This window comes from Octopus bimaculoides, chromosome 19 (genome assembly GCF_046866305.1).
Source record: "Octopus bimaculoides isolate indiv1 chromosome 19, ASM4686630v1, whole genome shotgun sequence".
Lineage (NCBI taxonomy): Eukaryota > Metazoa > Mollusca > Cephalopoda > Octopoda > Octopodidae > Octopus > Octopus bimaculoides.
In genome coordinates, this window is record NC_142946.1 from 48,869,322 (window position 1) to 48,896,921 (window position 27,600).

The 27,600-nt window shown below is 36.9% G+C and overlaps 1 protein-coding gene across 4 annotated transcripts in view; it reads left to right on the forward strand.

The window, feature by feature from the left end:
• The window catches only part of LOC106877106 (uncharacterized), a 59,664-nt gene extending 32,627 nt beyond the window's left edge, over nt 1–27,037 (forward strand). For all 4 annotated transcript variants that reach the window (XM_052974781.2, XM_052974782.2, XM_089337620.1 and 1 more), the window contains 11 exons: nt 49–193; nt 1,228–1,322; nt 4,835–5,063; nt 6,320–6,471; nt 7,092–7,239; nt 9,187–9,327; nt 9,663–9,821; nt 12,080–12,176; nt 14,514–14,559; nt 16,672–16,710; nt 18,051–27,037. In XM_052974781.2, the coding sequence (XP_052830741.2) occupies nt 49–193; nt 1,228–1,322; nt 4,835–5,063; nt 6,320–6,471; nt 7,092–7,239; nt 9,187–9,327; nt 9,663–9,821; nt 12,080–12,176; nt 14,514–14,559; nt 16,672–16,710; nt 18,051–18,956 (2,157 nt within the window). In that variant the 3' untranslated portion in view covers nt 18,957–27,037. The remainder of the gene's footprint in view (nt 1–48; nt 194–1,227; nt 1,323–4,834; nt 5,064–6,319; nt 6,472–7,091; nt 7,240–9,186; nt 9,328–9,662; nt 9,822–12,079; nt 12,177–14,513; nt 14,560–16,671; nt 16,711–18,050) is intronic.
• Nucleotides 27,038–27,600: the final 563 nt, after the last annotated feature.

A 27,600-nucleotide genomic window follows, 5' to 3' on the forward strand; every position in this document is an offset into this window, starting at 1 on the left:
CCGTTGTTGTTGTTGTTGTTGTTGTTGTTAATGTTATTCTTTTTGCAGCTGCAGACACTACGCAATCATAACAATACATTTATACTGGAAAGGCTGCTCCCTTACACAATGTACAATGTAGCTGCAAGGGTTAAAAAAAAAGAGAAGGGTTTGTGGAACCCACCCTTAACAATGAAATTTATGACGGACACAGGTTGGTTTACTGTTGCCATATTTTTTGTTATCCTTTATTTATCTGTGAAGGCATGGTAGCATAGTGGCTAGGGTGTTGTGCTCATGATTGCAAGGTCACAGTTTCAATTACTGGTACATTGCGTTACCAAGCAAAAGACTTCGCTTGCACTCAGTTCTAAATGAGTAACCATGAAAGGGACTAGAATCATGTTCTGGAGGAAGTCATTTATATGTCATGAAAACCAAATAAGTAGCCCTATGAGTCTTATGGTTCATGACAGTGGTGTCCAGGGGTTGATGATGATATAACTGGTAGTTAGGTGAAGCAGGTGTAGTGCAATTTCATGGGAACCATACCATTGCTTGTAATTATTTTACCAACTCCAAATGGAAAAGGATGTCAGTTGGTGTCAGCAGGCATAAAGTTTCAGAATGAAAGCCGAATATTAAATATGTACTTTCAATGTACTTTTTATAGGTACAAGTATGGCTATGTGGTATGAAGTTAGCTTCCCAACCACATAGTTCCAGGTTCAGCCTCACTGCATGGCATCTTAGCTAAGTGTCTTCTACTATAGTGTTAGGTTGATCAAAGTTTTGAGGGTGGATTTGGTAGTTTGGCAGCTGGAAATGTGTGTGTGCATGTGTGTGTGTGTGTGTGTGTGTGTGCACATGCTTATGTGATATGTGTGTTACAGTCTCCTTACAATGACTTCCTGTGATAGTTGTAAATGATTGTCACTGTTATACAAGCGGTGTAATTCATTTCCAAATTTCTCTGAGAACATGTGAGTCCATGTGGAAATATTACCCTGCTTGGAAACAGTTGAAGGTTGGTGACAGGAAGGGCATCCAGCCATACAAAATCTTCCCCAAGTATTCTATGTCCAACCTATGCAAGCATGGAAATGTGGATGTTAAATGATGATGACAATGATATGTCAGTGTTGTCCCTTCTTTCAACTAAACCACTCTTACCTAGCCACTACCCATCGCAGAAATGTCAATCAGTTGTTTGATTAATATTATAAGAATTCTGTACTTCTCTTTCAGCACCTTCTAACCCACCCAGAACCACAAATGGGAGTTATTATTTGTGGAATTGTACTGAGACAGGAGTTGGCAAATGTATCACAGTTTACTGGGAGGTAAGATAAGAATATATATTTACTACTATCTTGACAAAATTTATTGAAAAAGATAAACCAAAAAACAAAAGAAATGTAGACTACATGGGTGCAGGTTCAGTTCCCCAAAATTTTGGGCCTTGTACCAAGAGTAGAAAAGAATATCTCATACATTTGTGCTATTATATGCCCACTTATCCTGTGACAATAATTAGCTGATTAGAAGCATTTATTGCATAATTAATGTATTAATTACTTATGAACTGTTGTGTGTGTGTGTGTATCTCTGTATATATATATGTGTGTGTACATATATATATATATATATATATATATATATATATATATATATATATATATATATATATATATATATGTATGTATGTATGTATGTATATATATATATATATATATATATATATATATATATATATATGTATATGTATATATATATATATATGTGTGTGTGTGTGTATATGTATGTATGTATATATATATATATGTGTGTGTGTGTGTGTATATGTATGTATGTATATATATATATGTGTGTGTGTGTGTATATATATGTATGTATATATATCTCTGTATGTGTGCATGCGCGTGTGTGTATGGATCTCTATATATATGTGCGTGTACATATATGTATATCAGCATATGTGTGTGTGTGCGCATATATATGTATTGGCATGTGTGTATGTGTGTGGCGCGCGCGCATGTGTTTCATCATCATCATCATCATCATCATCATCATGGCTCTTGTCACTGATAGCCATGATAGCTTCTCAGTATTACCATCTTATTCTCCGTTGAACTCCCCTTTCATCTCCGGTCTTCCCCTTTGCACCCTCCCATTCTGCCAGTTGCAGTTACCACAACTTATGTTTGTCTTTCCACTATTTCCACTCCTTTGTACTTCTGACCCCATCCTTGGCACTGTGCTTCTCTTTCACACCATGCACACATGCTATTTCAGCCATTCTGTTCCCATCAAATGCCTGCCCCAGTTTTATTTCATCAGACTTTCTGACTTTCTTCCTCCAAACTGATATTCACTATTGACCACACCTCTATTCACGTTCTCTATTCACTGCATTCTTTTCTACCCCCAACTCTATCCATCTGCCACTCTCCTTGCATAGTTTTGCAAACTTACCTACTCTTTCACCCTATTTAATCCCCTGGGCCACTTCTCTTATGTTCACCTTCTTGTAACTTAAAGGTACACCCTGATACCTCTTCACTGCCATCATCTTCCCTTTTCCAACTGGGGTAGCCATGTATCTCTCCTACTGTGAGACACCTGTTTCTCTCCTTCTGTCATACTCTAACTTTCCATCATCTGGCACAAAGCCAACTCTCCCAACACTATGCCCCCAGTTCAGTTGAGAGATTTCATCTTACAAGTTACTTAGTGACCTCACTAGTGTCAGTTCTATGTAAAAAGCGCCCAGTACACACTGTGAAGCAGTTGGCATTAGGCAGGGCATCCAGTCATAGAAAGCAAACATTAACGCTTGGTGCAATTCACTGCCTTCTCAGCTCTTGTCAAGCCATCCAACCCATGCCAATATGGAAGACAGACAATAAACAGTGATGATGACAGTGTGTGTGTGTATATACAGGGTGCAGTGAATGAATTGTTGTCTAAATTACGCAAAAATGAAAATAGCACTGACATCTCATTTTAACAGATATATTTACCAAAATTATATTAAAATATCTTGAAATACTTAAGAATAAATTCATTCAATAATATTGCTATTGGCTTCAACTCCAGCCTCCAGACAACTTCGGAATCTCCTGCAACTCTTCTGGATGGTCTCCTTGTTTAAGTCGGTGAATGTTGCCATAATCCTTGCCTTCAGTTCATCTTTGGTGTTACAAGGAGTTATTCAACTGTGCTCCTACACATAATAATCAAGGGGGTTGCAGTCTGGGGAGTTAGGTGGCCAGATGTTAGGGGTAATGTTGTCACTGAAATTGTCTGACAACCATAACTGGGTCCTCCTGTTTGTGTGGCATGGTACAGAGACCTGTTGCTAGGCATAATGTCTTCCAGCAGCCACCCTCTTGACTCAGGGCAGCTCTACCTCCTCTAGGCACTTGATGTAGACCTTTGTGTTGAATCTGAGGCCATGTGGGAAGATGAATGGAGGCATAATGTCATCATTACTAGTGATCACTCCAAACACCATGATGTTGATTGGATGTTTGATTTTTATCACTCTCCTCAGATTGACACTGAAACACTCTGAAATGTTCATATTGGAGCTTCTGGCATAAATGCCAAGCAGTACAGCATGTTGTTTCCAAATTTCTGGCAGAGTGAATTGTGTCATGGTGCTGTTTTTCTCACAGACGGTGCCCAACTGACCCTACTATACTGTGTAGTTGACAAAATCAAAAACAAACAATGCACATGTGCTTAATTAAAAATATAAAATAACAACAATTTACCCATTGTATATATATATGTGTGTGTGTGTGTGTATTTATATTTGAAAGAAATGAATAGCAATGACTTTTCTGATAATTTTTCTGTTTTAATGATCAGTTGCTTACAAGTTTACAAAAGGAGACTCTGATAGGAGTTTCTTGCTTAAAAACAGTTTTCAAACTGATATCTTAGAGTTTGTTATTCACTGTTTGAACAGGGAGTGTTTAATTACAAACACTAACACACACCCACACACACACATACATACCCCATACATAAACACATATATAGACAGACATACACACACACACACACACACACAAACAAACAAACAAGAACTTTTTGTTTCTTCTACTAATGCTATTTTGTCCTGTCCTTGCACACATTCATCAGATTTTTCCTGTAGCTCTATGCTCTGGCACTCCTGTTAAATAACAGTGGTGTTGGTTTAAATAGCACAAAACCACTAAGTCATTTCAGAAACCAACTGATGAGAAAGTGTGTGTTTTTGTCTCCCTTTTCTATCCATTATATTTTCATTAAGTTTTTGTCTATTTTTCCCTTCTCTGTCTAACTTTTGAAATCATCATCATTATCATCATTATTTAACGTCCGCTTTCCATGCTGGCATGGGTTGGACAGTTTGACTGAGGACTGACAAGCCAGATGGCAGCACCAAGCTCCAATCTGATATGGCAGAGTTTCTACAGCTGGATGCCCTTCCTAATGCCAACCACTCCAAGAGTGTAGTGGGTGCTTTTACATGCTACCAGCATGCGTGTGTTGTTTCCTTGACTTGACATTGCTTGATTGTTGTAAATAAATACCACTCGTTTCCTGTATGCTGTGGAAGCATCTGATCAAAGATTGGCGATCAAAGGACATCTGGCCATAGACAATATGCCTCAACCAACCTTACTTGATCCTTGCAAGCATAGAAAAGCGGACTTTAAAATATTAAAACATTGGTGGTCATGATGAATTAATATTTACTAAATTATTATCCAAAATATTAATGATCTCTCTTTTGATCTTACTGACAGTTTTCTTTATATTTCTCCGACTGTTTTCACATCTATACCTTTTATATTTCCAGAAAGTTCCAAGCAACCTAGTAAATGGAAAACTAAAGGGTTATTGTGTCCAAATTATTGATGAAAATAACTTAACAGATCATTGCCAGGACCCTGGATATCTTACACGTAACTCTTTATATAAAGAATTTAAAGATCTACCTCCAAATAAAGCACTTACATTTTCAATCACAGCTGTTAACAATGATGAAAGGAAACCTCAGGCAACCATATTGCAAGTGGGAAGAAAAGGTTTGCCTTCCTTATTTATTTATTTCATTTTACACTTTGTGTCATTAATGGATGTTATTTTTATGCTTGGATGGTTTAGATTACTCTACATTTTGGGGTCTTTCTGTGTATCTCAAGTGGAGATGTTATCATGAAGCTACAGCCTGGCACCTTGTCTTCACATATTACTGCTCTACTTTAGTCCTCTCCCCCATTTATCCATTTAAAATGTGAAATAGTTATGTACCTCCTCCACTACAGTAAGCCAGTTCTTATTCCCGCCATCATGAATACAATGTCTGACTGTCTCTCTCGCTCCAAAGCCTTTGACAGGGTACCCCGCTCCCTTATCTGGTGGTCAATGAGGAAACTAGGGATAGATGAGTGGTTAGTGAGAGCTGTGCAAGCCATGTACAGGGATGCTGTCAGTAAGGTGAGGGTTGGCAACGAGTACAGTGAAGAATTCCAGGTATACATGTGTGTGTGTGTATATATATATATATATATTTATATATATATATATATATATATATATATATATATATATATATATATATAGGGAATTAGTCTGTTAGAAAATCTCTGTTTGAGATAGAAGCTGTATATGAACCAAAAAGTATTGTTTATGGCCACTTTAATGTGGCTGTTCTCTAAGAGACAACGATACTGCCATTTAACCCTAGGAAGACATTTTCACCAGCTGCTTTTCGTGCTTGATATTTATTGAAAGTGGGACATAACTCCTGCCACCCTAGGTCTGAGACCATCAGACCATGAGGTTTTGATCGTCAGTGCTGGGGTACTCATTCACTAGGCATGGCAGTAGCTTAACCTTGCTTGCAATAGAAAGAAACTACAGTGTCATACAATCACTGATTTTGTAACTAGGAAACTAGTCCCTCAGAAAATCACTTGTGGTTCGATGGTCTCAGAATGAATTATCTCTTGCTGGCAGGAATTCTCTATTGCTTGCAATCAATATCTTTTGCAAGAAGCACACTAAATAAACCAGCTAGAGGAGATGTCTTCCTAGGGTTAAATGGCATTATTGTTGTCTCTTAGAGGACAGCCACATTAAAGTAACCATAAACCATACTATTTTTTAGTTCATATACTGCTTCTATCTTGAGAAGGGATTTTCTAATGGACTAGTTTCCTAGTTAGAAAATCTTTCTTTCATGATAATATGTTGACCTCTTGACACTGCCATGTTGACTATTATTATTATTATTATTATTATTCACAAAACACTTCAAACATATTTTTTTACCTTTCAGTATCCAAAGGTCCAAAATCAGTGTATGTGATTGAAGAAGAAGAAAACCTGTACAATGTTTCTTGGCTGCTTCACCCACATCAAGAGGTTAACAATGTGACTATTTTTTTCTGTCAGAAGAATGACGTCTCCACTCCTCGCATGAACTGCATGGTGAGTTAATAACTTTATATAATAGCTTATCAGTCATTCTGTATCATCTCTCTTGCTCCTAGGATAAGTTGTCATCTACTAAAGCCCTGGGTCAACCAAAGCCTTGTGAGTAGATTTGGTGATGGATTTAAATTTGTGACTGGATTTGAATTAAGACCTTCAATCAAAATTTCGTGTTATTTTATCTTCCAGGCAACTTAAAGGCAGTAAGCTGGCAAAAACATTAGCATGCCAAGCAAAATGCTTAGCGGTATTTTGTCCGTCCTTATGTTCTGTGTTCTAATTCCGCCAAGGTCGACTTTGCCTTTCATCCTTTCAGGGTCAATAAATTAAGTACCAGTTGAGTACTGAGGTTGATTTAATCGATTGCCCCCCCCCCCCCTCCCCCAAAATTTCAGGCCTTGTGCCTAGAGTAGAAAAATATTACAACAAAGTTATTTTAGTAAATTTGTTATTTTCAAAATTAATAGAAACAAAGTCAATGCATTTCAATAGAAATTTGCTAACAAAATGTGGAAATTTCTTTTCTCTTTGTGAAATTTTTTTAGATTCTTAATGTAAAAAAAATTCCAAAACATTACATACTGAAACTTATTGTAATTCTTTACCATCAATTTCAGGACAATGTGAGATGGGAAAAAGCTACAAATGAAAGTTATCTGTTGGTGAATAACAGTGTGAAACCACTTGTTTTTGCTGCTTACATTAGCACAAAAGAAGAAATGAGCCCTTTAACGAAAGCAGAATGTATATTTAAACCTGGGAAACGTAAGTTCAATTCATATCAATTTATTATTATACCATAACATTCTTTCTCTGGAACGGAATGGTTAGGGTTAGGGTTATAATGGACTGAACTGAACCATAACTAATCTGCACATCCTCTGATAACTCATGGATGGTGATTTGACGATTTCCCCTCACAGCTGCGCACACATCTGCAATGTTTTTCTCATTTCTTCCTGTTGCGAGTCTCCCAGAACATTTGTCAATATCGACATTTTTTCAGCCATCTTGGAAATGTTTGAACCACTCGTAAACTTGTGTGCAGCTCATACACTTCCTGCAACTTTGCATGGGCCTCTGAGTAGGTATCGCCATGACAACTTTCTCTGTCATGGTCAATGCGCCGATCCCATGCTACACTCCTTCCAAGCATTGCTGTAAACAGCGGAAGTGAGCTAGAACGTTAAAACTTTGTGCACATGCACACTAAAGTCCATGATCAGTTTTTGCTGAGCAGTTTCACTCTGCATGCTTTAGCTTCATTGCTATGGCAACAGTCTGGATACTTATTGATCAGCCCTTGTATATAAGTTAAAATTAAAGTTTAAATTTAAAATCTAAAATTTGTGTGTTTTGACATGTCCCTAATAGTATGCTGACAAAACATGTTCACTACCTATGGCTGATTAGCATCAGATATACAGAGTAAGGGAAGAAACTAAACATGAGAAGTTGGCACATTATCATCACCATCATCTTTTAATGTTCTCCATGCTGGCATGGGTTGGATAGTTTGACAGAAGTTGGCCAGCTGAAGGACTGCCCAAGCTCCAATTGTCTATTTTCATATGGTTTTTATGGCTTGATACCCTTCCTAATGCTAACTACTTTACAGAGTGTACTGGATGCTTTTACATGACATCAGGAAAGCACTTTTACATGGTACCAGTATGGGTGTTTTTATGTAGCACCAGCAGCCACAAGCCCACAAGACAATGAGAATCAGAGGTATGAAGTGTTCTAAATTGCAAGGCAGTGTGTTAGAGATACTCAAGATGTCGTTACAGAAAAGTCTGTATTGGATCATAGTAACACCCTTGCTCTCAGTGACATTGAAATTTCAAGACATGGAAATGCTGTTGTGAGCATTTGTTAAAAGAAGAGAATGCATGAAAGAGAAAGGTCGTACTCCAGATAGAGCCAACAGAAGCGCTACCCGTTCCAGTGGACAGCTGTATGATAGAAAGTGCAATTAACGATATGAAGGCTGTGAAATCAGCTGGATCATCAGGGATATTAATTGTGATGTTTAAAAATATGACAAATTAGGTCACATGCCTGTCACATACTCAGTCAATTAGGCAGTAGACAAAAATGTCACAGTAGGTCACATGCTAATCATGTGTTCAATCAATTAGTCAACAGTTATGGAAAGCATTATAGTACAACCGATTAGGAAGAGAATTAGTATAGTTCTATTTTAATACTGCCAGGAAGAGATATGATATAAGATAAGGATGTTGAACAAAACACCCACGTTTCGAGAGTATGCTCAGTGTCTCTGTAGCAGACTTCCCAAGTTTAACACAAAATTTCACAGTGGTTATTTGTTTCTGTCCATGGCAAAATTGCAGATTACAGCATACATGTGATCACAAAAACATAAATTTCACAACTTGAGAAGTAAACATGGAAATATCCCTCAGCACACTGCCTCATGAAGGTCACTGCTTGTTTTCACTGCGCATGCAACCATGTGCTGCCATCTGTTGGTGTGCTACAGAACTAGCCCGGGAACTCTTTGATACCACCCATACTTTCCTTTAACAGAGCTGGCAATTGCTTATAAAAATGTAGAAGTTACTATGATCTTTCTCTGATCTCTCCTCCCCTTTTTGTTCCTACATTTCTATATGTTTTCATTCTTCTAATCTGTTGATTTGAATTGATAATCTTTTTGTTTCAATCACTCTATCTACTCTGTTTCAGCAAAAAAACCTAAGGAGCCTGAAATTCTTTTGTCTGAAAATAAACTAACTGTACTGTGGCCAGAGTTCACTTGTGAGAGCCTAAATGGGATTCCAGTTGCTTATGAGATACTCTATAATAAGGGTCCAAAATGTGATGACGGTAGGGAATCATATTTTGCTTTTTGTTTTTCAATGTTTTGTTATTATTATAATTACTAGCTGATCCCATGCCATCAAGAATTATGGCTAATTATACTATTAGGGAAAGAGAGAAGAGTTCAGTCAATCCAATTACTCTTGGTCCTTGACTCAGAATTATTCTATTAACCTTCAGAAGGATGAAAGACAAATTCAATTCTTACTACAGTGGCAAGAATTGAACATAATGTCTATTCTTTATAATTCTATCAAGAAAAATAAATGTATTATTCCCCTTCCACTTGCCAAACTCTCCCTGACTTCTAATTAAACACAGTTGCTCTTTTTATTTTTTAGGTAGTAAAATACAGTTTAAACCAATGGGAATAAAACCACCAGAAAGTTCATTTGCCATCCAGAAATTAGATTTCGAGACCAAATATACAGTCTGTATTCGTGTGGTAACTGAAAACTATGCTAGCTTAATGAGTGATCCAGTTACTAGAACAACTTTATGTAAATATTCTTTTACTCCTCTATACTGTTCTTTCTTATGAACAATTGTTTTTGTTATTAATACCTTATTGTTATTGTTTATTCATTTACATTACTGATGATGAAGTTGTTGTTTTTGTACTTGTTGCTGTTTTTTACCATGTTCAACCCATTTGTTACTGTATGTAGTTTGAGATGCTCTGTGTTTCTTTCAATTACTTTAAATATAACAAAGAATTAAGTAAAATAACATAGTTATCATTAAGCTAGTGTTAGGAACATAAATTGCGACTAAGGTTTGGTGGAAGATTTTAATTCAAAACTTATGAAAAGAGATTGTGAAACCTCTTTTCATCTGTGTAGAATGCAATTCTATTTTTGGATAGATTTATTCAGTAAAGGCTTTGAACTGAGCACTAGCACTACAAGCTAAGGAAACACTCATTTGTTATGTAGTGCTCCCACTGCATAAATTCCTTTGCTGTTTCCCATTTAGTATTGACTTTCATGTTTTTATCTTTTAATAGACAAGTGAATTCACTCAGGCTTGTACTATACATTTTACCTCTATTCTTGAAAGGAAAATGATTATGCAATTTCTGAGTATGATCCAATGTAATAATTCGAAATTCCATCCATTGTAGCAGTATGCCTGTAAACTATGTTTTGTCTATTTTTGTCTATTGTTCTTATAGCTACAGAAACGTAGTATTGTTGTTGCTTTTGTATTTAAGCCCTTAGTAATCGGGTGTGTCAACCTTTTTTCACAAAAGAATGTAGGTAGGTGATAAGTTTGGCCTGATCATTTCTTGACTTGTTGTTGTTGTTGTTGTTTTCCTTTGTAAGGTTCAGGGTTATTAGTAAAGCATGTCATGGTTCTTTTGGTATAGAAAGTTGTTTATCTTGTTCATTGGTAGTCACAAAAGTATTTGAGTAAAGGTTGTGTCTCTATATGTTTCTCTCTAAGTGTTCATTGTTCTATAAGCAATTTGATTTATATTTAGGGATTTGTTTTGTGGAGTTAGAGTTTGTTTGGTGTTTGTTTATAAAACTCTTCAAATTCTGTTCTAGATATATGCAAAAGTGGGGCTTATATAGAAGGTGTGTGTATATTCATGTGTATAAATGAGAACAAAAAATATAATTTAATAATAAAAAAAAACAAAAAAAAAACAGATAAAGAAAAGGGTTCTTTAAAGTTTGCTTGCACACAAGTATACATTTTATGTGTGTGTATGTAGGTTTATGTAGTTATATTAGAAAATCTTTTGTGGTGATTTTTGTTGGAGATAGGGAGACTTTTAGATAATTTCTAGAGTACTTGTTTATATTTTATATTATGGAGATGGTTTATAGTATAGGCAGATGGAGGGGAATTGGTGAGATGTAAACAAGTTTAGCCATTAGAAAAGATTATTGGTTTGAAGTGTTTGTGTTTTTAAGATTCTCTGTTCAAGATTCGGTCCATGAATGTTAGAATACAGTAGGATTCACTTGTACAAAGTTGGTAGGGTTTGTTATTATGTTAACACAGTTATGTGTGTGAGAGTATTTTCCACTTGATGCTAAACAGAGTACTTTTTGATTCCAATTGCCATATATGTTTAGATAATGATGTATCATTTTTGCTGTTTGGGTTGCAAAATGAGTGTGTATTGTTTGTACCATGTCTTGAACTGGTTTGCTGTAGATTCTATGTATGTAGATATTGTAGTTGGTGTCATGTTTGAGGTTATCTTTGCACTATATACAATATTTTTTAAGAGATACTTTCCTTCTAGAGGGAAGGATGGTGTTCTACAATTACAATTGTTACTTTAACAGATTGCAGTCTGGTGCAGCCTTCCAGCTTGCCAGCCCTGGTCAAACCGTCCAACCCATGCCAGCATGGACAACAGACGCTAAATGATAGATGATATCATGATAACATATTCTACTGTTAATCTAACATTAGATTTGATACAATATTGGGTTCTAACTGTTATCTTCCATTTGTGTAAACTCATAAATCCTTACCAACTTCAACTGTTACAAAGGTGTTTCAGAACTATTTAATAATGTTTTTAGGACAGTCCATATCCCGCTTCACTCTGCTGGCATCCTTTTAAATTCATGTCATGTGTCATGTTCATCCATCTGTTCTTCCACCTGGGCCCACAAACCAAACTCCAGTAGCAATCCATCCATCAGCCTTATAAATTCTTCAAAACCAGACATAGGCATTATTAAAAGTAATTATGAACTTTATTTAGTTTTAATTTTTCTATTTTCTTTTGCAGCTGCTGAAAATAAGAATACACTTGCTATAGTCGGTGGATTGTTTGGAACCTTGGGTGGCATATGTTTTATCGCATTGGTTATATACTTTATAATGAAGTAAGTTTTAGATACTTGCAATTACTTAAAAATTAACTCATTTCTAAACTTTGTCTTTACACATGTGTGTGCGCACGTGCGTGTGAGCATATATGTGTGTGTGAGTGTTTGTGTGTATGTGTGTATATATATTTATATATATGAGAGGTATTGGTATCTAGAAGACCCAAAGAGTGGCAAATAACACTAAGTGCTATGGACAGACCATAGTTAAATTCTTGGTTTGATAGTGATATGAGTGAGGAGTCTAATGTGGGTCTTGTATTAGCATGCATGTATATGTTAGAGAAAATGAGATAACAAAGCCAAGGCTGTGAGGGGTTTTCAGGACATTTATAAGGAAAAAGATATAGATATAGTCTTACAGCTGTTTCTGGGATATTATGGATATCCTTCATCAGAGATGATGTGAGATGCTTAAATAGAGGTAAATGTTTGAGTTTGAAATAAGGAATTATTATGGAAAAGGAGGAGATAGAGAATATAGAGGGGAAATAAGAGAATGAAAGTAGAAATAAAATATAAAATATATAAGGATATTGTAGTTGCAGTTCCATTATTCAACGAAAGTGGTGTATAGAAGTGGTAAAAATGTTTCCTGTACATGATATGTAAGTTCTAATAGTAGTTCATGTTTAGTCATTTTAAAGTATGGAGCCATGGATTGTGTGTTGTTCATTCGTCCACTGAGGAAATATTTGATAACCACACACCATATTACAACCAAGCACTCACTACCAGCGGCTTCTCCCAACAAATAGAATACATCCCTAATACTAGGCTCAAGCAACATATGTCTCAAATCATATTGCAACAACACACCAACAATCAGAATCACAATAGACCACACATACACCATGCTAGAACCCCGGGATAACCCACATTAAGACAACCAAAACCTCACACGTACACATATAACACTAGGTCAAAAGCTAAAACAGCTAACAACAATGGGCCATGCTACCCACCTCCATTTCCAAAAATATAGATAGCACTACCCCTAAGTACCCCCCAAAAAGTAGTGGATGCTCTATTCTATGGTATACACTCCCTTTCTCACTCAACGTTAAGAACTTAGCCAAATCCTTTTTTAATATACAGGACTCAGATATATGTATACATATATATATGTATATTTATATATGGTCTCTCTGTGTCTTGAGGATCAAGGAGCATTTGCACGTTCCATGTTCCACAGGTTAATTAATTTAATTTCTGTTGTTCATCTGCTTGAATAGGTATCCTGCTGGATGTGGCTTACCAGCCAGGATCCTGTGGTGACATCCAACATTTAACTCACCTTTTCTAGGGCCTTCCCCATTCAGGGTGAGCAGCAGTGTTCCAAATAGGCCCACCCAATCGCAGATGTAGGACTGAGTCCCTGGGTTATCACTAGATCCCAAGAAGGTGACCATCTTGCATCTGCCACCATTGTGCAGGTCTCAACTGAGAGCTTCTAACTTCACCAAAGCCTGCACCCACCATCCTTACCCTATTGCCATTGGGCTTTTTTTGTAGAAAAAAAAAGAAAAGGAAGAGTTGGATCAAAAAGAAACCAGCCAATGGTGTGAATTTGTTTAGGGTGGAGATTTTCTTGCCAAGGGGGCCCCCACACATTATGGCTCAAAATCCTTGACAGAACACTACCTAGAGTGGCATGCAAGGTGTGGAAGATGGGTTGCAATGGAATGCTGATAACTCCAATGTCATTAGAGTTGTGCTTTTCTAGCCAGTCTGTCTGACATCGCCCTCTTCTACTAGGATCAATCATTGAGTTCGGAGACTAGCTCCCTCCACTTGAACCACCATTGGGGGTCTTAGTTTGGTGTGGTGAGGGACAAGGACAATGCTCCTATGCCCTTGTTTGAACAGATCCTGTTTTTAGTTCTAATCAGTGCCCTCACATCCTCCTCCAAGATCCAGCAAGCGCTGAACCAAGAGGGGAGCCAGTTTAGTCACCAACGACCCGGCCATGACGAGAGGAGTGGGAGTATATGGTTACCCATTGTCTCCAAGAAGAGAGCTCAGCATCAAATGTGTGTGTGTGCATCTATATATATATATATATATATATATATATATATATATATATATATATATATATATATTCACTCACACGCACACACATAAACATGCATACATACATATACATGTTCTTCTTGTGCTATACTTGATACTGGGTGGGGGGGTATGACCTATCTGACCTTACTGACCTTACTGACCTTACTGTGTGAATATATCTGTTACAAATTAAAATATGTTATCAGCTATATATGATATGCTTCTATTTATGATCTTTCTTTAACTATTATCATTTCATTATTCTTTAAAATTCAGGTACAAAAAGGAAAAAGAGGCCATTAATATTGATTTACCTGAAGCGGTAAGTAGTAGAAATAATAGCAGTAATAATGGTGATGGTGGCGGCAGTGGCGGCAATGGTGGTGGTCGTCGTCATAGTAGTGATGGTGTTTGCAATGGTGGTTGCAGTAGGGATAGTGGTAGTAATAGTGGTGGTGGTGGTGGTGGTGGTGGTTGTAGTAGTAGTAGTTGTCGTTGTCCAGCATAACTCTGATTGGCCATCTTGTCTTCAACATAATTGTTGTCCATGATCAGCATAAATGCCTTGCTCTAATTACCCATGGGTTTTTTCTCTGCTAAAGCCACCACCCACACACAGACATGAAAAAAATCAGACGGAAATATAATAGAAATTATTTATTTTTGTAAATATATTTTAGTAATTAGAAATATATGAATCTAAAGTTTGTTTATTCTTCACTACTGCTTAGCACTGACACCACGTTAAGAGTATGTGTTTCTGTGGAGTGCTCATCACATTAATTTCACAAGCAGGCTGTTCTGTTGCTCAGGTCAACTGGAACACTTGTCATTATAACTGATGGAGTGCCAATATATGATCAGCAACAATGAGGTTTATATATGTGTGTGTATGTAAAGATATATATATCCCAAAAATGGAACAAGAATGCGACAGACAGCAATAAAACATCTGGACAGATAGACGATATGAAGACGAACAGGAAAAACAACAAAAAGACGAGGAAGACCAATTGAGTGCCACAAAGATCAAGCAGCGCTTGAGGGAAGCTTATATGGAGGGAACGTATGCTGCATTCTCTAAGCTGGGAATAGTCAGCTGGACAGGGGAAGAGATTAATGAGTATGCCACGGAGGTTCGGAGACTAACCATGCTATCCAGTTTTACTAGAGAGGGTCTAGAGAAGGCAGTGTGACATATTGGTGTGACTGCAACAGCTAGCAGGCACTGAGAAAATGTTGATGAGTTCACTCACTGCTCAAGCCTGCATGTTGACACAAAACAGCAGGTGAAAGGCAATGACAATGGCAACTGTGAAAGTCTATGACAATGCAAAAGCTGGTAACGAACAAAGAGAAAACTCTCGTGAAGTGACATCGACTGTTCGTGGACCGGTGCTTCAAGTGCCAGAGACTGCACATGGCAAGGGACTGCATGAAGACAAAGCCTGGACCAGTTTGCTACTGGTGCAGGCAGACTTGGCATATTGCTTGAAATTGCAGCCAGGGAAAAGGCCATAGAGAAATTGCTGTCTCTCAAACTTCCCCTGTAAGCAAGTAGAGGTGCCTGTGCAGTCACTGCCCATTGTTGAAGTCTTGGTTGGAGGAAAGGCATTCAAAGCCCTCATGGATACAAGCTATGCATCTCTCATGACCCTGAGGGTGACAGAAAAATGAAAGGGAATGAGTAGTGTCCGGGCAGTCGACTGCAGCAAAATTGGATGTAAGGGTAGCAGAGACATGGAGATAGTAGTGCAGGGCACAACACTGAGGCTGCAGGCAATTGTGATTGACCATGTGGTAGACCATGTGGTAGACCATGTGATTGACCATGTGGTAGACGGAATTGATGTGGTGATGGCCATGGATGGGATCAATTGCCTTGGAGCTGTCAGAATTGATGGAGACATGGTTTTCTTTGGTGGTGCAGGGATGTCATGTGACATGAGTCTGCAACATGAGAGAGCATATTACATGAAAGAATTGCAAGATGGATTCTTCAAGCAAAGCCAACTAACAGAAGATCTAGGATAGACCAAGCTATAATTTTTTATAGAGTATCTGTAGAAATAACCTTAACAAGCAATGTAAAGCACTTTACTAACACAGTAGAACATGGCATTGACTTATAAAACACTTAATATACTTTATAGTATATTAAGGTTGCATAATGAAATACCACATACCTACAGATCATTAGTACTGAAATACAAAATACAATTAGAAAAGTGGACAGTGACTTTCCAAACATCCTGTACAATATTGGCAATCAAAATAATTATTAACTTTAAAGTTATACCTGAAGAATGTTTCCTCTTACTAAAGAAATACCTTTAGTCAGTTTTATGTGTCATAGATGTTTTATATTTTGTGTTGTTTGTGTTTCATATATTTTACCTTTGTTATTAATTCTGTTTTTGTTGTTAAATTTCAGAATGCCGAAGATCACAGTGCTTCTAATTCAACTTTTCAAGTAAGTAATTTAAAATTTTCTTTTGTTGATAATAAACATTTGTTTTTGTGGGGTTTTTTTTGTACATTAGCATAAGACCAGCAGTTTGTAAGAGAAGAGTCCACTTAATTAAATAAATCTAATTTTATAAATGGGTTCTCTGCTGAGGTAAGGTGTTGTAAAGACTAAAGCATTGGTCCTCTCAAGAAACTCGTATCTGTGCACTCTGCCTGTTAGTAGAACATCACTGAGGCAAGCAGAGAAGTTTTAAGTATCGCAGAGCTGGGCTGTATTCACATGTAATGAGAAGCAGAAGGATGAATTGGATACTAGAATTGCAAACACTGGCACAGTAATGAGCCAGGTCCAGCATTCAATCCTCAGAAGAGGAAAGGTTGGCTAAAAAAACCAAACTCATTAATCTTTAATTCAGTTTTCATGCCTATCCATAAGTGTAGCCAGTTAGGGCTGACCTGCAACTTAATAAGTACAGGGTGTTTAGAAAGTCACTGTGTCATGAATGTTGGGTGATGACTGGAAAAGAACAATCATGAATACAAGTGGCCAAAGTGGGGTTCCTCTAAAGGATCACTAGAGTAATGTTACTTGACAGGGTTCATAGCTCAGGTATCAGGAAATATCTCCAGGTTGATCTGCTACATCTCCACATTGGGAAGCCACAGTTCCGGTACTAAGGACATGGGAAAGAATTGCAAGATGGATTCTTCAAGCAAAGCCAACCACTAGAAGATCTAGGATAGACCAAGAAAGGGATATTTAAATAATTTACCTGCACATGTGCCAGTGGCATGTGAAAAACAATATTCAAGCATGGTCATTGCCAGTGCCGCCAGACTGGCTCCCGTGCAGGTAGCACGTAAAAACACCTTTTGAGCTTGGTCATTGCTAGAACCACCTGACTGGCCCTCGTGCCGGTGGCACATAAAAAGCATCCACTACACTCACGGAGTGGTTGGTGTTTGGAAGGGCATCCAGCTGTAGAAACTTTGCCAAATCAGATTGAGCCTGGTGTAGCCTCTGGTTCCATGAAAGTTGTGACATATAGGCTGTGTTGTTTTTGTCAGTTTTCCTGTTAACAAATCATTTGCTGACATTATGCCTTCAAATCACACACAGTAAGAGATCCCTTACTGAGAAAACAGTCAAGGATTAGCAACTAGAAGAGCATCTGGCTTTAAAACTACATGTTAATAACATATTCATCTAACCCATGCAAGCATGGAAAAATGGATTTAAAACAAGCAAAAATAAATAGGTGTTATTATTGTATTTTTTAAGAGTATTTGTTGTTTTTCACAATTACAATATTAATGAGGTTATTACATTTTTTTCTTTTCCAGCTTGAATACACTACGATAGAAAGTAAAGACACAAAGGAACATCAAAACAAAGTAAATGGAATATCAAATTCAAACTCCTACATGAGAGCTGAACTTAATTCAAACAGTACTGATGTGATGGAAAATGACTGTGACACTTCAGCTAATACAACTACTTCTCTTGTATCATCTGAATCAATTCCACTTTCTTCTGCTAATGGCAGAAAACATAGAAACCCAGAACATGATGAAGTTCAAGACAAAAGTGTAAACAAGGTTAATTTTGAAAATCCTGAGAATTTTTATGAAATCCCAGAAAATTCTGATATGAAAAACCCAGAAAATTTATCAAATTTATCTACTAAAAATGTTGAAGTTAAATATATGTTTCCAATGGAACAGGAAGTAGTGAACAACTTAACAAAGGATCATACTGGTGTCATTTCTCAAGACATAGAATTAAACAATATGCTTGGATGTCCTGGATATGTAATAGTTGGGGATCATTGTCCGTCACCTCAAACATCAACAAACAATTCTAATGAAATGCTTCTACCAGGCAGAGATAGTGATTCTCTTGGATATTCTACAAGCAATGATATTCCAACTACAAACACATCAGATCCAAGTTTTTCTATGTCACTACAAACACCAAATGAAAGTTTTGAAGAAGAAAGTTACGATAATACTGGGTATGTAACCGCTGAATATACAAAAGCTGTTGAAGATTCAGAAAATACGGTTATTCCTGAGTGTGTATCAAATGATAATTTGTTTCCTGTACAGCAAACACCAGCTGATATTCCTCAAGAACAAGATATACCAACCAAAAGACTGAATTCCATTGAAGATTCTAAAACTAACTGTAGCTATGGTTATGTGTTGGCGGAGAATTCGTCCCCATCACATCAAATACTAAGCACCTGACAATTTAATGAGCAATGGTAGCGTTTGTGCAAATTCCAAAACTTTTATTATTCTTGTCTGAACATTTTGACATCCATTATTTACATTATTAACACTTGACGGATATTTGTCCTCATCTTGTTTGTTGTTAACACAACGTTTAACACAACGATATACCCTCCGACCATCATCAGGTGTCTTGGAGAAATTTCAAACTTGGGTTCTCATTTCTAAGGTATTTTTTGACGTTATTATTATTATTATTATTATTATTATTATTATTATTATTATAATTCAGGTCACTGCTTGAGCATATGGCATCATGGTTAAGAGTGCGAGCTACTGACCCCAAGATTCTGACTTTGATTCCAGGCAGTGATCTGAATAATAATAATGATAATAATAATAATAATAATAATAATAATAATAATAATAATAACATCGAAAAATATCTTAGGAATGAGAACCCAAGTTCGAAATTTCCCCAAGACTCCCGATGAAGGCTGGAGGGTATCTCAGTCAAAACATGTTAACAACAAACAAGATGAGGGCAAATATCCAACAAATGTAAATAATGTAAATTATGTACATAATTCCTCATCTCTTAAATATAGAACTGGATTTTCACATCCAGTTTTCCATGCTTGCATAGGCTGGAGGGAATTTGTTGATGGAGATGTTCTATGGCTGGATGCCCTTCCTATCACCAACCCTCAAAAGAAACTATATAGGAATGTAATTATATTCCTTCTATGCTTTCAATGTGCAGAAAAAAAGAGTGGAGGAGTTTCTTGACAGATTGTTTCACAATTTGTTGATCACTCTTCAGACACAAAATATCCAATATCTTTCCCCAGTTGAGGATAGCATAGGATATTAGGCTGCTGTATATTGCTGTTGGCAATTACACAATTACTATGTATGTGGAGGTCAGGGTTAATTTGCATATATATATTGTAGGTAGCACATCATTAATTTTCAAAAGTGCTTTTTTTTTTTGACTTGTTTCAGTCATTGTACTGCAGCCATGCTGAGTACAGCCCTTGAAGAGTTTTAATCAAATTGATCACCCCCAGTACTTATTTTCTTAAATTTGTTCATCTTCTTTACCAAACTGCTAGGTTATGGTGATGTGAACAAACCAACAGTAGTTATCAAGCAGTGGTGGAGACAGACATGCACACACACACACACACAAACACACACACACACACACACACACACACACACACACACACACACACATATGTGTGTCTGTGTGTGACAGGCATCCATACTGTTTGTGTCTTCCAAATTCACTCACAAGGCATTGGTTCACCCAAGGCGCTACAACCCTAACCATCCTGTCTTTTAAAGGGCTACATTATTTTTATATCTTTTTTTTTCTTTCGGTTTGTAGTGTGTGATTAGAGGGAAATTAGGCTACTATTTCTAACAACATAAGTAACTCTGTGGAGGCTCCTTCCTTTTCTTCTACATAGTATGTTGTTTTTGTTTTGCTCTACTCAGTCCTGAATGAGTTGATCTTTACTCAGTCATCAGCCACAACCATACTCACTTTTCAGGGTGGCCTACAGCTGACCACAACCACCCTAAAAATGGCATATAAAGAATTTACATTATCTAGTGTGTCTTCCCTTTGTATGATGATTGGTTGTGAGTTGAGGAAGACTTGGCTGTTATTTCTAGCAAAGTGGGCAGCTATGTAGAGGCTCCCTCGTTTGTTCATATCTTAGGTAGAATATTGTGAAGCAGGATTTCACTTTGCGCTGAAAACAATGGGTCATCAGGTTAACAGCACTGCAATGCCATTTCAGAGCTGTGTGCTTTTGAGACTTTGATCCATAAGGTAGGATTTGACCTGTTTTGAACTCTTGACAGCCACTTGAGTGATGCTCCAGTGACACTTCCATTCATATTCTTCAGCATTTTTATTACAGTTTTACAATAGCTGAGTGATAACCAAACTGCCTTACAGCATTTAATTGGATTTCTTTATGTTCTGAGCTTAAATCCCACTTCAGTTAACTTTGGCCTTCACGTTTCCAACATCAATGAAATTAGTAGCAGTTAGGCACTGTACCAAGAGGGGTCCAATTTAAATTACTGCACGAGGGGTCCAATTTAAATTACTGCACACTTTTCCCCAAAATTTGTGGCTTCAAGTCTATGTTACAAATTGATATTATTATAACACTTAAAGTTACTTCACATTTGACCTTGCTTCTTTGTCTAAATTGTTAAAGCTGTTTGTATAAGATGCTGTGTGATAACTACAACATGGATGATATTGTTTGCTGTCCGCTCTAATATTATGTCAGTGATTTGCATGCGACAAGAGCAATTGTTGGCAGACTTAAGTAGTGTAAGGTAGTTGAAATTCTTCTTCGATTGCCCCCCCCCCATTACACACAATTCAGGCCTAAAGATACAATGTCTGTTGCATTTTTGTATATACGTGTATGTGGTTTGCATAAAAACCGAAATGGCCAAAAGGATCAGATATAAACAGCTGTGAGTTCCTTAATTCTTCAGAGATTCTTTTGTCTCTGGGACAAGACAATTTATTCTCTCTACATGCCTTCACTTCACCCATCTGAGAGAATTATATTTGAAATCTGGGAATATTCTCTCTGTTAGTCTAGTATCTTTTCCAGTGATATGTTTTGTCATAAAACAATCAGTTTTTAAGTAACCATTTTTAAATTACTATATATATATTCGTGCATAATACATACTCTTTTTATCAGGTTTTTCTTAGGCATAAATATGAGAAGTGTACTTTATATCCAAGAACTAAATATCATCCGTGAAGGCACATGGCTCAGTGGTTAGAGCGTCGAGCTTATGATGGTGAGGTTGTGAATTCGGACTGGGCTGCGTGTTGTGTTCTTGAGCAAGACACTTTATTTCACGTTGCTCCAGTTCACTCAGCTGTAGAAATGAGTTGCGACGTCACAGGTATCAAGCTGTATCGGCCTTTGCCTTTCCCTTGAATAACATCAGTGGCATGGAGTGGGGAGGCTGGTATGCATCGGTGACTACTGGTCTTCCATAAACAACCTTGCCTGAACTTGTGCCTGGGAGGGTAACTTTCTAGGTGCAATCCCAGGGTCAGTCATGACCGAAGGGGGTCTCAGAAGCATATCTCAGCAAATATCATCGATTTTTTCTTCTGTCAAGTGCATTGCTGTATTCAACATAGCATGACGGGAATTAAATGGATTACACATATTGTTCAAGCTAATTGATGCATAACAAAATGTCAAGCTCACTATAATAATGTTATATTTTCCACTATAGACCTTAATAGTTGTAAAGACACTATATGAGTGGATAGGCTAAAAAAGAGCTTCATAGAGAAAACTGTCCTTGTTCCCACTGCAGACAAAACACACACACAGCGTTACAAACATAGCCTGCACACCCAACTTCACATTCCATGACTACCATTGGGATTGATCAGGTACCGGACAAGGATTCTGGATTATTTTTCCGTTTTTTTTTTTTTACTTAATTTTTGAGAGCGGTCAGGTTCATTTTTAGTATTCTCATTTGTGAGAGCAGTCAAGTTTATTTCAGATATTTTCATTTTAAAAATCATCTCTGGCTAATCCTTGAGATGACGTTGGGTGGAGGTCTGCGCTCTCTGAGTGCTCGTTATCATCATAATCATCATCATCATCATCATCATTATTATTAGTTTCTCTTCTCTTTTCAATTTTGTTTTTATTTCTTGCCGAGTGTCTTCCTGACTCCTAGGACAAAGAAACTCACTGTATATATTGACAGGCCATTTAACTAAACTCATCAGTGTTCATTTTCAAAAGGAAATGAAGTTATATGTAAAAACAAAAATTTAACACGAGTGCTAATCGTTCTTGCATCAACAATGCTCTTCTCAATACATGTGATGTACCAGTTAAAACAATCTTTTGCACTCCTTGCAGGGATGGTAAACCAAGGATCATTCTCAAATAATTTCAGTTCCTTTTTTAATCATTCTAAGTGTTCCTACAATCACCTGTATTCTAACCACCCTGAGATGTACATTTTTCCAATTTCAGTTAGCAAATCTTTATATTTTCTAAGCTTATCAAATTCTTTCGCCGAGATATTATGACCACAAGGAATACTCATCATCATCATCATCATCATCGTTTAACGTCCGCTTTCCATGCTAGCATGGGTTGGACGATTTGACTGAGGACCGGTGAAACCAGATGGCTGCACCAGGCTCCAATCTGATTTGTCAGAGTTTCTACAGCTGGATGCCCTTCCTAACGCCAACCACTCCGAGAGTGTAGTGGGTGCTTTTATGTTCCACCGGCACGAAGGCCAGTCAGGTGGTACTGGCAATGGCCACGCTCAAAATGGTGTATTTTATGTGCCACCTGCACAAGAGCCAGTCCAGGGGCACTGGCAACGATCTCGCTCGAAAGTCCTTACACATGCCACAGGCACAAGTGCCAGAAAGGCGACGCTGGGCACAATAACCAAACTTGATCTGGTTTATTACCTTTGATAGTTTGGTTTGTATGTACTAGAATGTCCTAAAAAATCATTACATTTTCTTCCTCAGTTACTGCCCCAGGGTGACGATTATACCATTTATCAACAGTTTTGATTTTATAATGCTAACATATTAACCAAGATATTAACCAACTCTGTCATGTCTTGATTTATACTCTACTGGTGCTAAGACTTTACATTTAGAGATTAGGTGGTGTACTGTTTCAATCACATCATTGCAGGATCACCATTTTCAGATTGACTCCATTTTTCATTACATTGGCTTGGTAATTCAGGGTCAATAACCTTTGATCTTGGGCAACTAAGATAAAGCCTTTGCTCTCTCCTTTTAGCTCTAGTCTACATCAACTGTGGGCCACATATTTGCCCTGCAGAGGTTTCTGCTCCCATCTATCAGCCAAATGCTTGTGTGCTTTTTTTCTGTGCCATTAATTTCGTCTTCTCTGCAATAACATTGCCACACTTCATTCAGGTTGTTCAGCCTGTGTATTATGCATGAAATGGACTTTAACGTTTTGCTCCCCTTTATGACAGAATGAAATTTGTTACACCTCTCATGATTTTCAACAAGTTTAACATCCAATTGTGGTGCCGTTCTGAGTTCGAATTCCATCAAGGTCAACTTGTCTTCCATCCTTTCAAGATGGAGAAAATAAAATACCAGTCAAGTGCTGAGATTAAGGTAATCAACTTACCCTCTACCCTCAAAATTACTGGTCCTACTCTAAATATGCCCCTATAAATCGGATAGCAGGAAAGAAGGCTCATACCTTAGATCTGTGGAGTTCCTTGATTGACCCTAGTTGGAGTTTCTCTTGTATCAGGAGAACTCCATCATTCATGTTGTCACATACTTTATACAGAGTGTATACTTTTATTGCATTTTACTGTCTTTTCCATTTCTTTTTCCCCATCCTTTATGTAAATTCTACACAAACTGTTGTCTATCCTTGTGATGCCCCCTCATATGTGCCCCTGTGGCTAATAAAAGAAATTATTACTAGCACACCGGAGAAAACGCTTACAGCATTTCGTCCATCTTTATGTTCTGAGTTTAAATTCTGCTAAGGTCGGCTTTACCTTTCAACCTTTTGAAGTTGATAAAATAAGTTCCAGTTGAGCCCTGGGGTTGATGTAATCAATTATCACCTTCCCCCAAAATTTCAGGTCACATGCCTATAGTAGAAAGGATTATTAAATTATAGTTTAATTTTCCTTTTCTTTGCTGACGGTGGATGAAGACTTGGAATTGTTAAGGCAGTCAAAAATGGCCAGTCAGATAACAAGATATAAAATTGGTTAGGATGAGATTTATAGATAATGGGATCTATGGTCATTGTCATTATTTTTTTCAGTTATGAACTGAAGCAAGTCAGCCTTATACATGTTTGATCTCCTCTATTTACATCTCAGAACCGATTTATATATATATGGAAGTGGATTTAAGGTGAAAAGAAGTGCTGATCTCTTGTAGCAAGAGTGCTGCTACCAGATGTGTTTGCTAAAGATAAAATTTGTGTTGTTGTTTAGTTTTATGTCAGCCCCAAATAAGCAGATCTGTAATCAAAAGTATTCCAATTATAATGCCATCATTTTACATCTCTAGAACTACATTATGCAATATATCATTCCATTTTTTTAAAAGACATTTCGCTGTGATTTGAAAATGATTTGGGTGCTATTTCCAGCAGGTTGGTTAACCACCTACAGACTTCTTTATTGGATGAAAGGAAGTTTGTTAAAAGTTGATAAAGATATTCTTGAGAACCACTTTTTTTTCTTTGTCATTAGTTAAGTCTGGCGGAAAGGGCAGAGTTAGGGTTAGGGTTAGGGTTAGGGTTAGGGTTAGGGTTAGGGTTAGGGTAAGATTGACGACATCAATATTCTACTTTGAGGTGGCAAGCTGTCAGAATCGGTTGTGCATTGAACAAAACGCTTAGCGACATTTCTCTTGGCTCTTCATATTCTGAGTTCAAATGCCACCATGGTCAACTTTGTCGTTCATCCTTTTCAGGGTTAATAAAATAAGTTCCAGTTGAGCACTGGAGGGGGGGGGGGGGGGGGTCAATGTAACTGACGTACCCCCTCCCCTAAAATGTCTGACCATTATTTTTCAACTTGAACTGTTGCAAGTCAACAACTGCAGGAAAGACCTGTCATGGGTAAAAATTCAAGGAGACTAATTTGAATGAAATGAATAAGCAGTAGCTTTTCTCTGGGTACTGTCTAGAATGTGATGGGGTGGGGTGTATGTAACAGCAGCATGTTCTACATGTGTGATCACTTCTCTACCGTGGGTCCCGTCAGAGCTTTCAAACATTATTTTGCATTTTAATGATCTTGTAGTGATGTCAGGTAGCAAGAACTTCCACTCTAACTAAATCTGTTCAACAAAGATTCTGGTTTTATCTTCGCCTTTACTTAGATGTCTTTCATATTGTATTCTCCCTAGTAAATATATATATTTTAAAAACTTAATTTACACATTATGCCTTTGAACCTTCAAACAGCTATTTTCCAATCCTGAATGTCAACTTTGCTTTAAATGCCAATGCCGCAGTATTTTTCTCTTTATATTGAGTTGTTTCCCTTGGATTAAGCTTAGACGAACGTTGTGTCGTAAGACCATTGTAAATTTCAACAGACACTTCTTGTCATCCTCGACATCTTAAGTGTCTTGAACCAATAATTGACCAGGTGGAAAAGTATAACTGTCGATGCAACCAACAAATCTGAAGCTCTGGGTTTCTGTAAGTCTATCAGACATAAATATTGCATTTTTTACTTGTATTATATATAGCAGTGGTTCCCAAACTATGAGTCGCGACCCACTGATGGGTCGCGAACGAAATCTTAGTGGGTCGCAAAAAGTTATAAAATTACGCATTAGCTTTGATTAACTGCTGTCTATCGAGATATTTCAAGGCTCATGCTTTCAATACCTGACTGGTTGTTTTATCAAGCAGTAGGCTTTTTCCACGAACTTAACAAATCAGAGGTGGTCATTTTAATTAGGCGCAGTACAACACTGATGGAGCCGATAATAGTTACTACTTCGAGGTTTTGTATTAGAGTTAATACCTACCCATAGGGTATGGAGACGTTGAAACAGTTATAAAACGTTTTGTTTCACATTTAATATAAATAGTAAAACATTTAAATAAATAAGACAGTATGGATTTCACTAATAAGTTTATAAATTATTCAAAAAAGTTTAGGAGTGATTACCAGGTGGCTATTAATTAGCTGATGCAATAGTTGGAATAGACAGCAGTTAGACGGTAGATGGGTCAATAGAGTCTATCTGATAAACGGTAGAGTTAAATGGGTCGCCATAAATAGTGGGTCGCGTCTCTAAAAAGTTTGGGAACCACTGATATATAGTATTAAATTTTTAAGCAAAGTAAATTTCCAGATGGTTCGCAGACTTTTTGTACCCTTTTCGCTAATCATAGCTGTGGTCTTTGTCGTGTGGAATTTTAGACCATGGATTATAGACCCTTCTTATGTATTTGCATTTTGTTTTTATAACTGAAGGATATTAAAATTTTCTCATGACGTCTACTCTGTCCTAACTTAATTGTTGATCATTATTTTCTTTTATTCTTGCTTCATTTACTCCAAGATGAAGGCCACTTACAACATGAGCTGGATTTAAAGTCACTACATTTGATGAGTTATTATGTGTGATGTTTTGCAAAAAAAAAATCGTATTTTATAAACAGTATATTACAGTACATTAATATATTGTTAAGACACCGGTGCCATCCAATACAAATTAAATTGAACCTCTATAAAACCATTGACAATGACAAGTGTTTGCTCTAAAAGTCAAATGATTTTGAAATCAAAACTCTTATATGTACTTAAAAATTTTAAATCTCATTAATGAAAAAAAAATTATATTTTTCTATTTTTGTTTTTTCAAATAACATTTAATATATATAATTTTCTTAATGATTGGTTGTAGTTCATTAATTTGTCATTTGTGTTATATTATTACTATCATTATTATTTTATTTTGTTTTTTTCTCTGTTGCTATGTTCTGAGTTAAAATTCCACCAAGGTCGACTTTGCCTTTCATCCTTTCAGGGTCGATAAATTAAGTACCAGTTACACACTGGAGTCAAT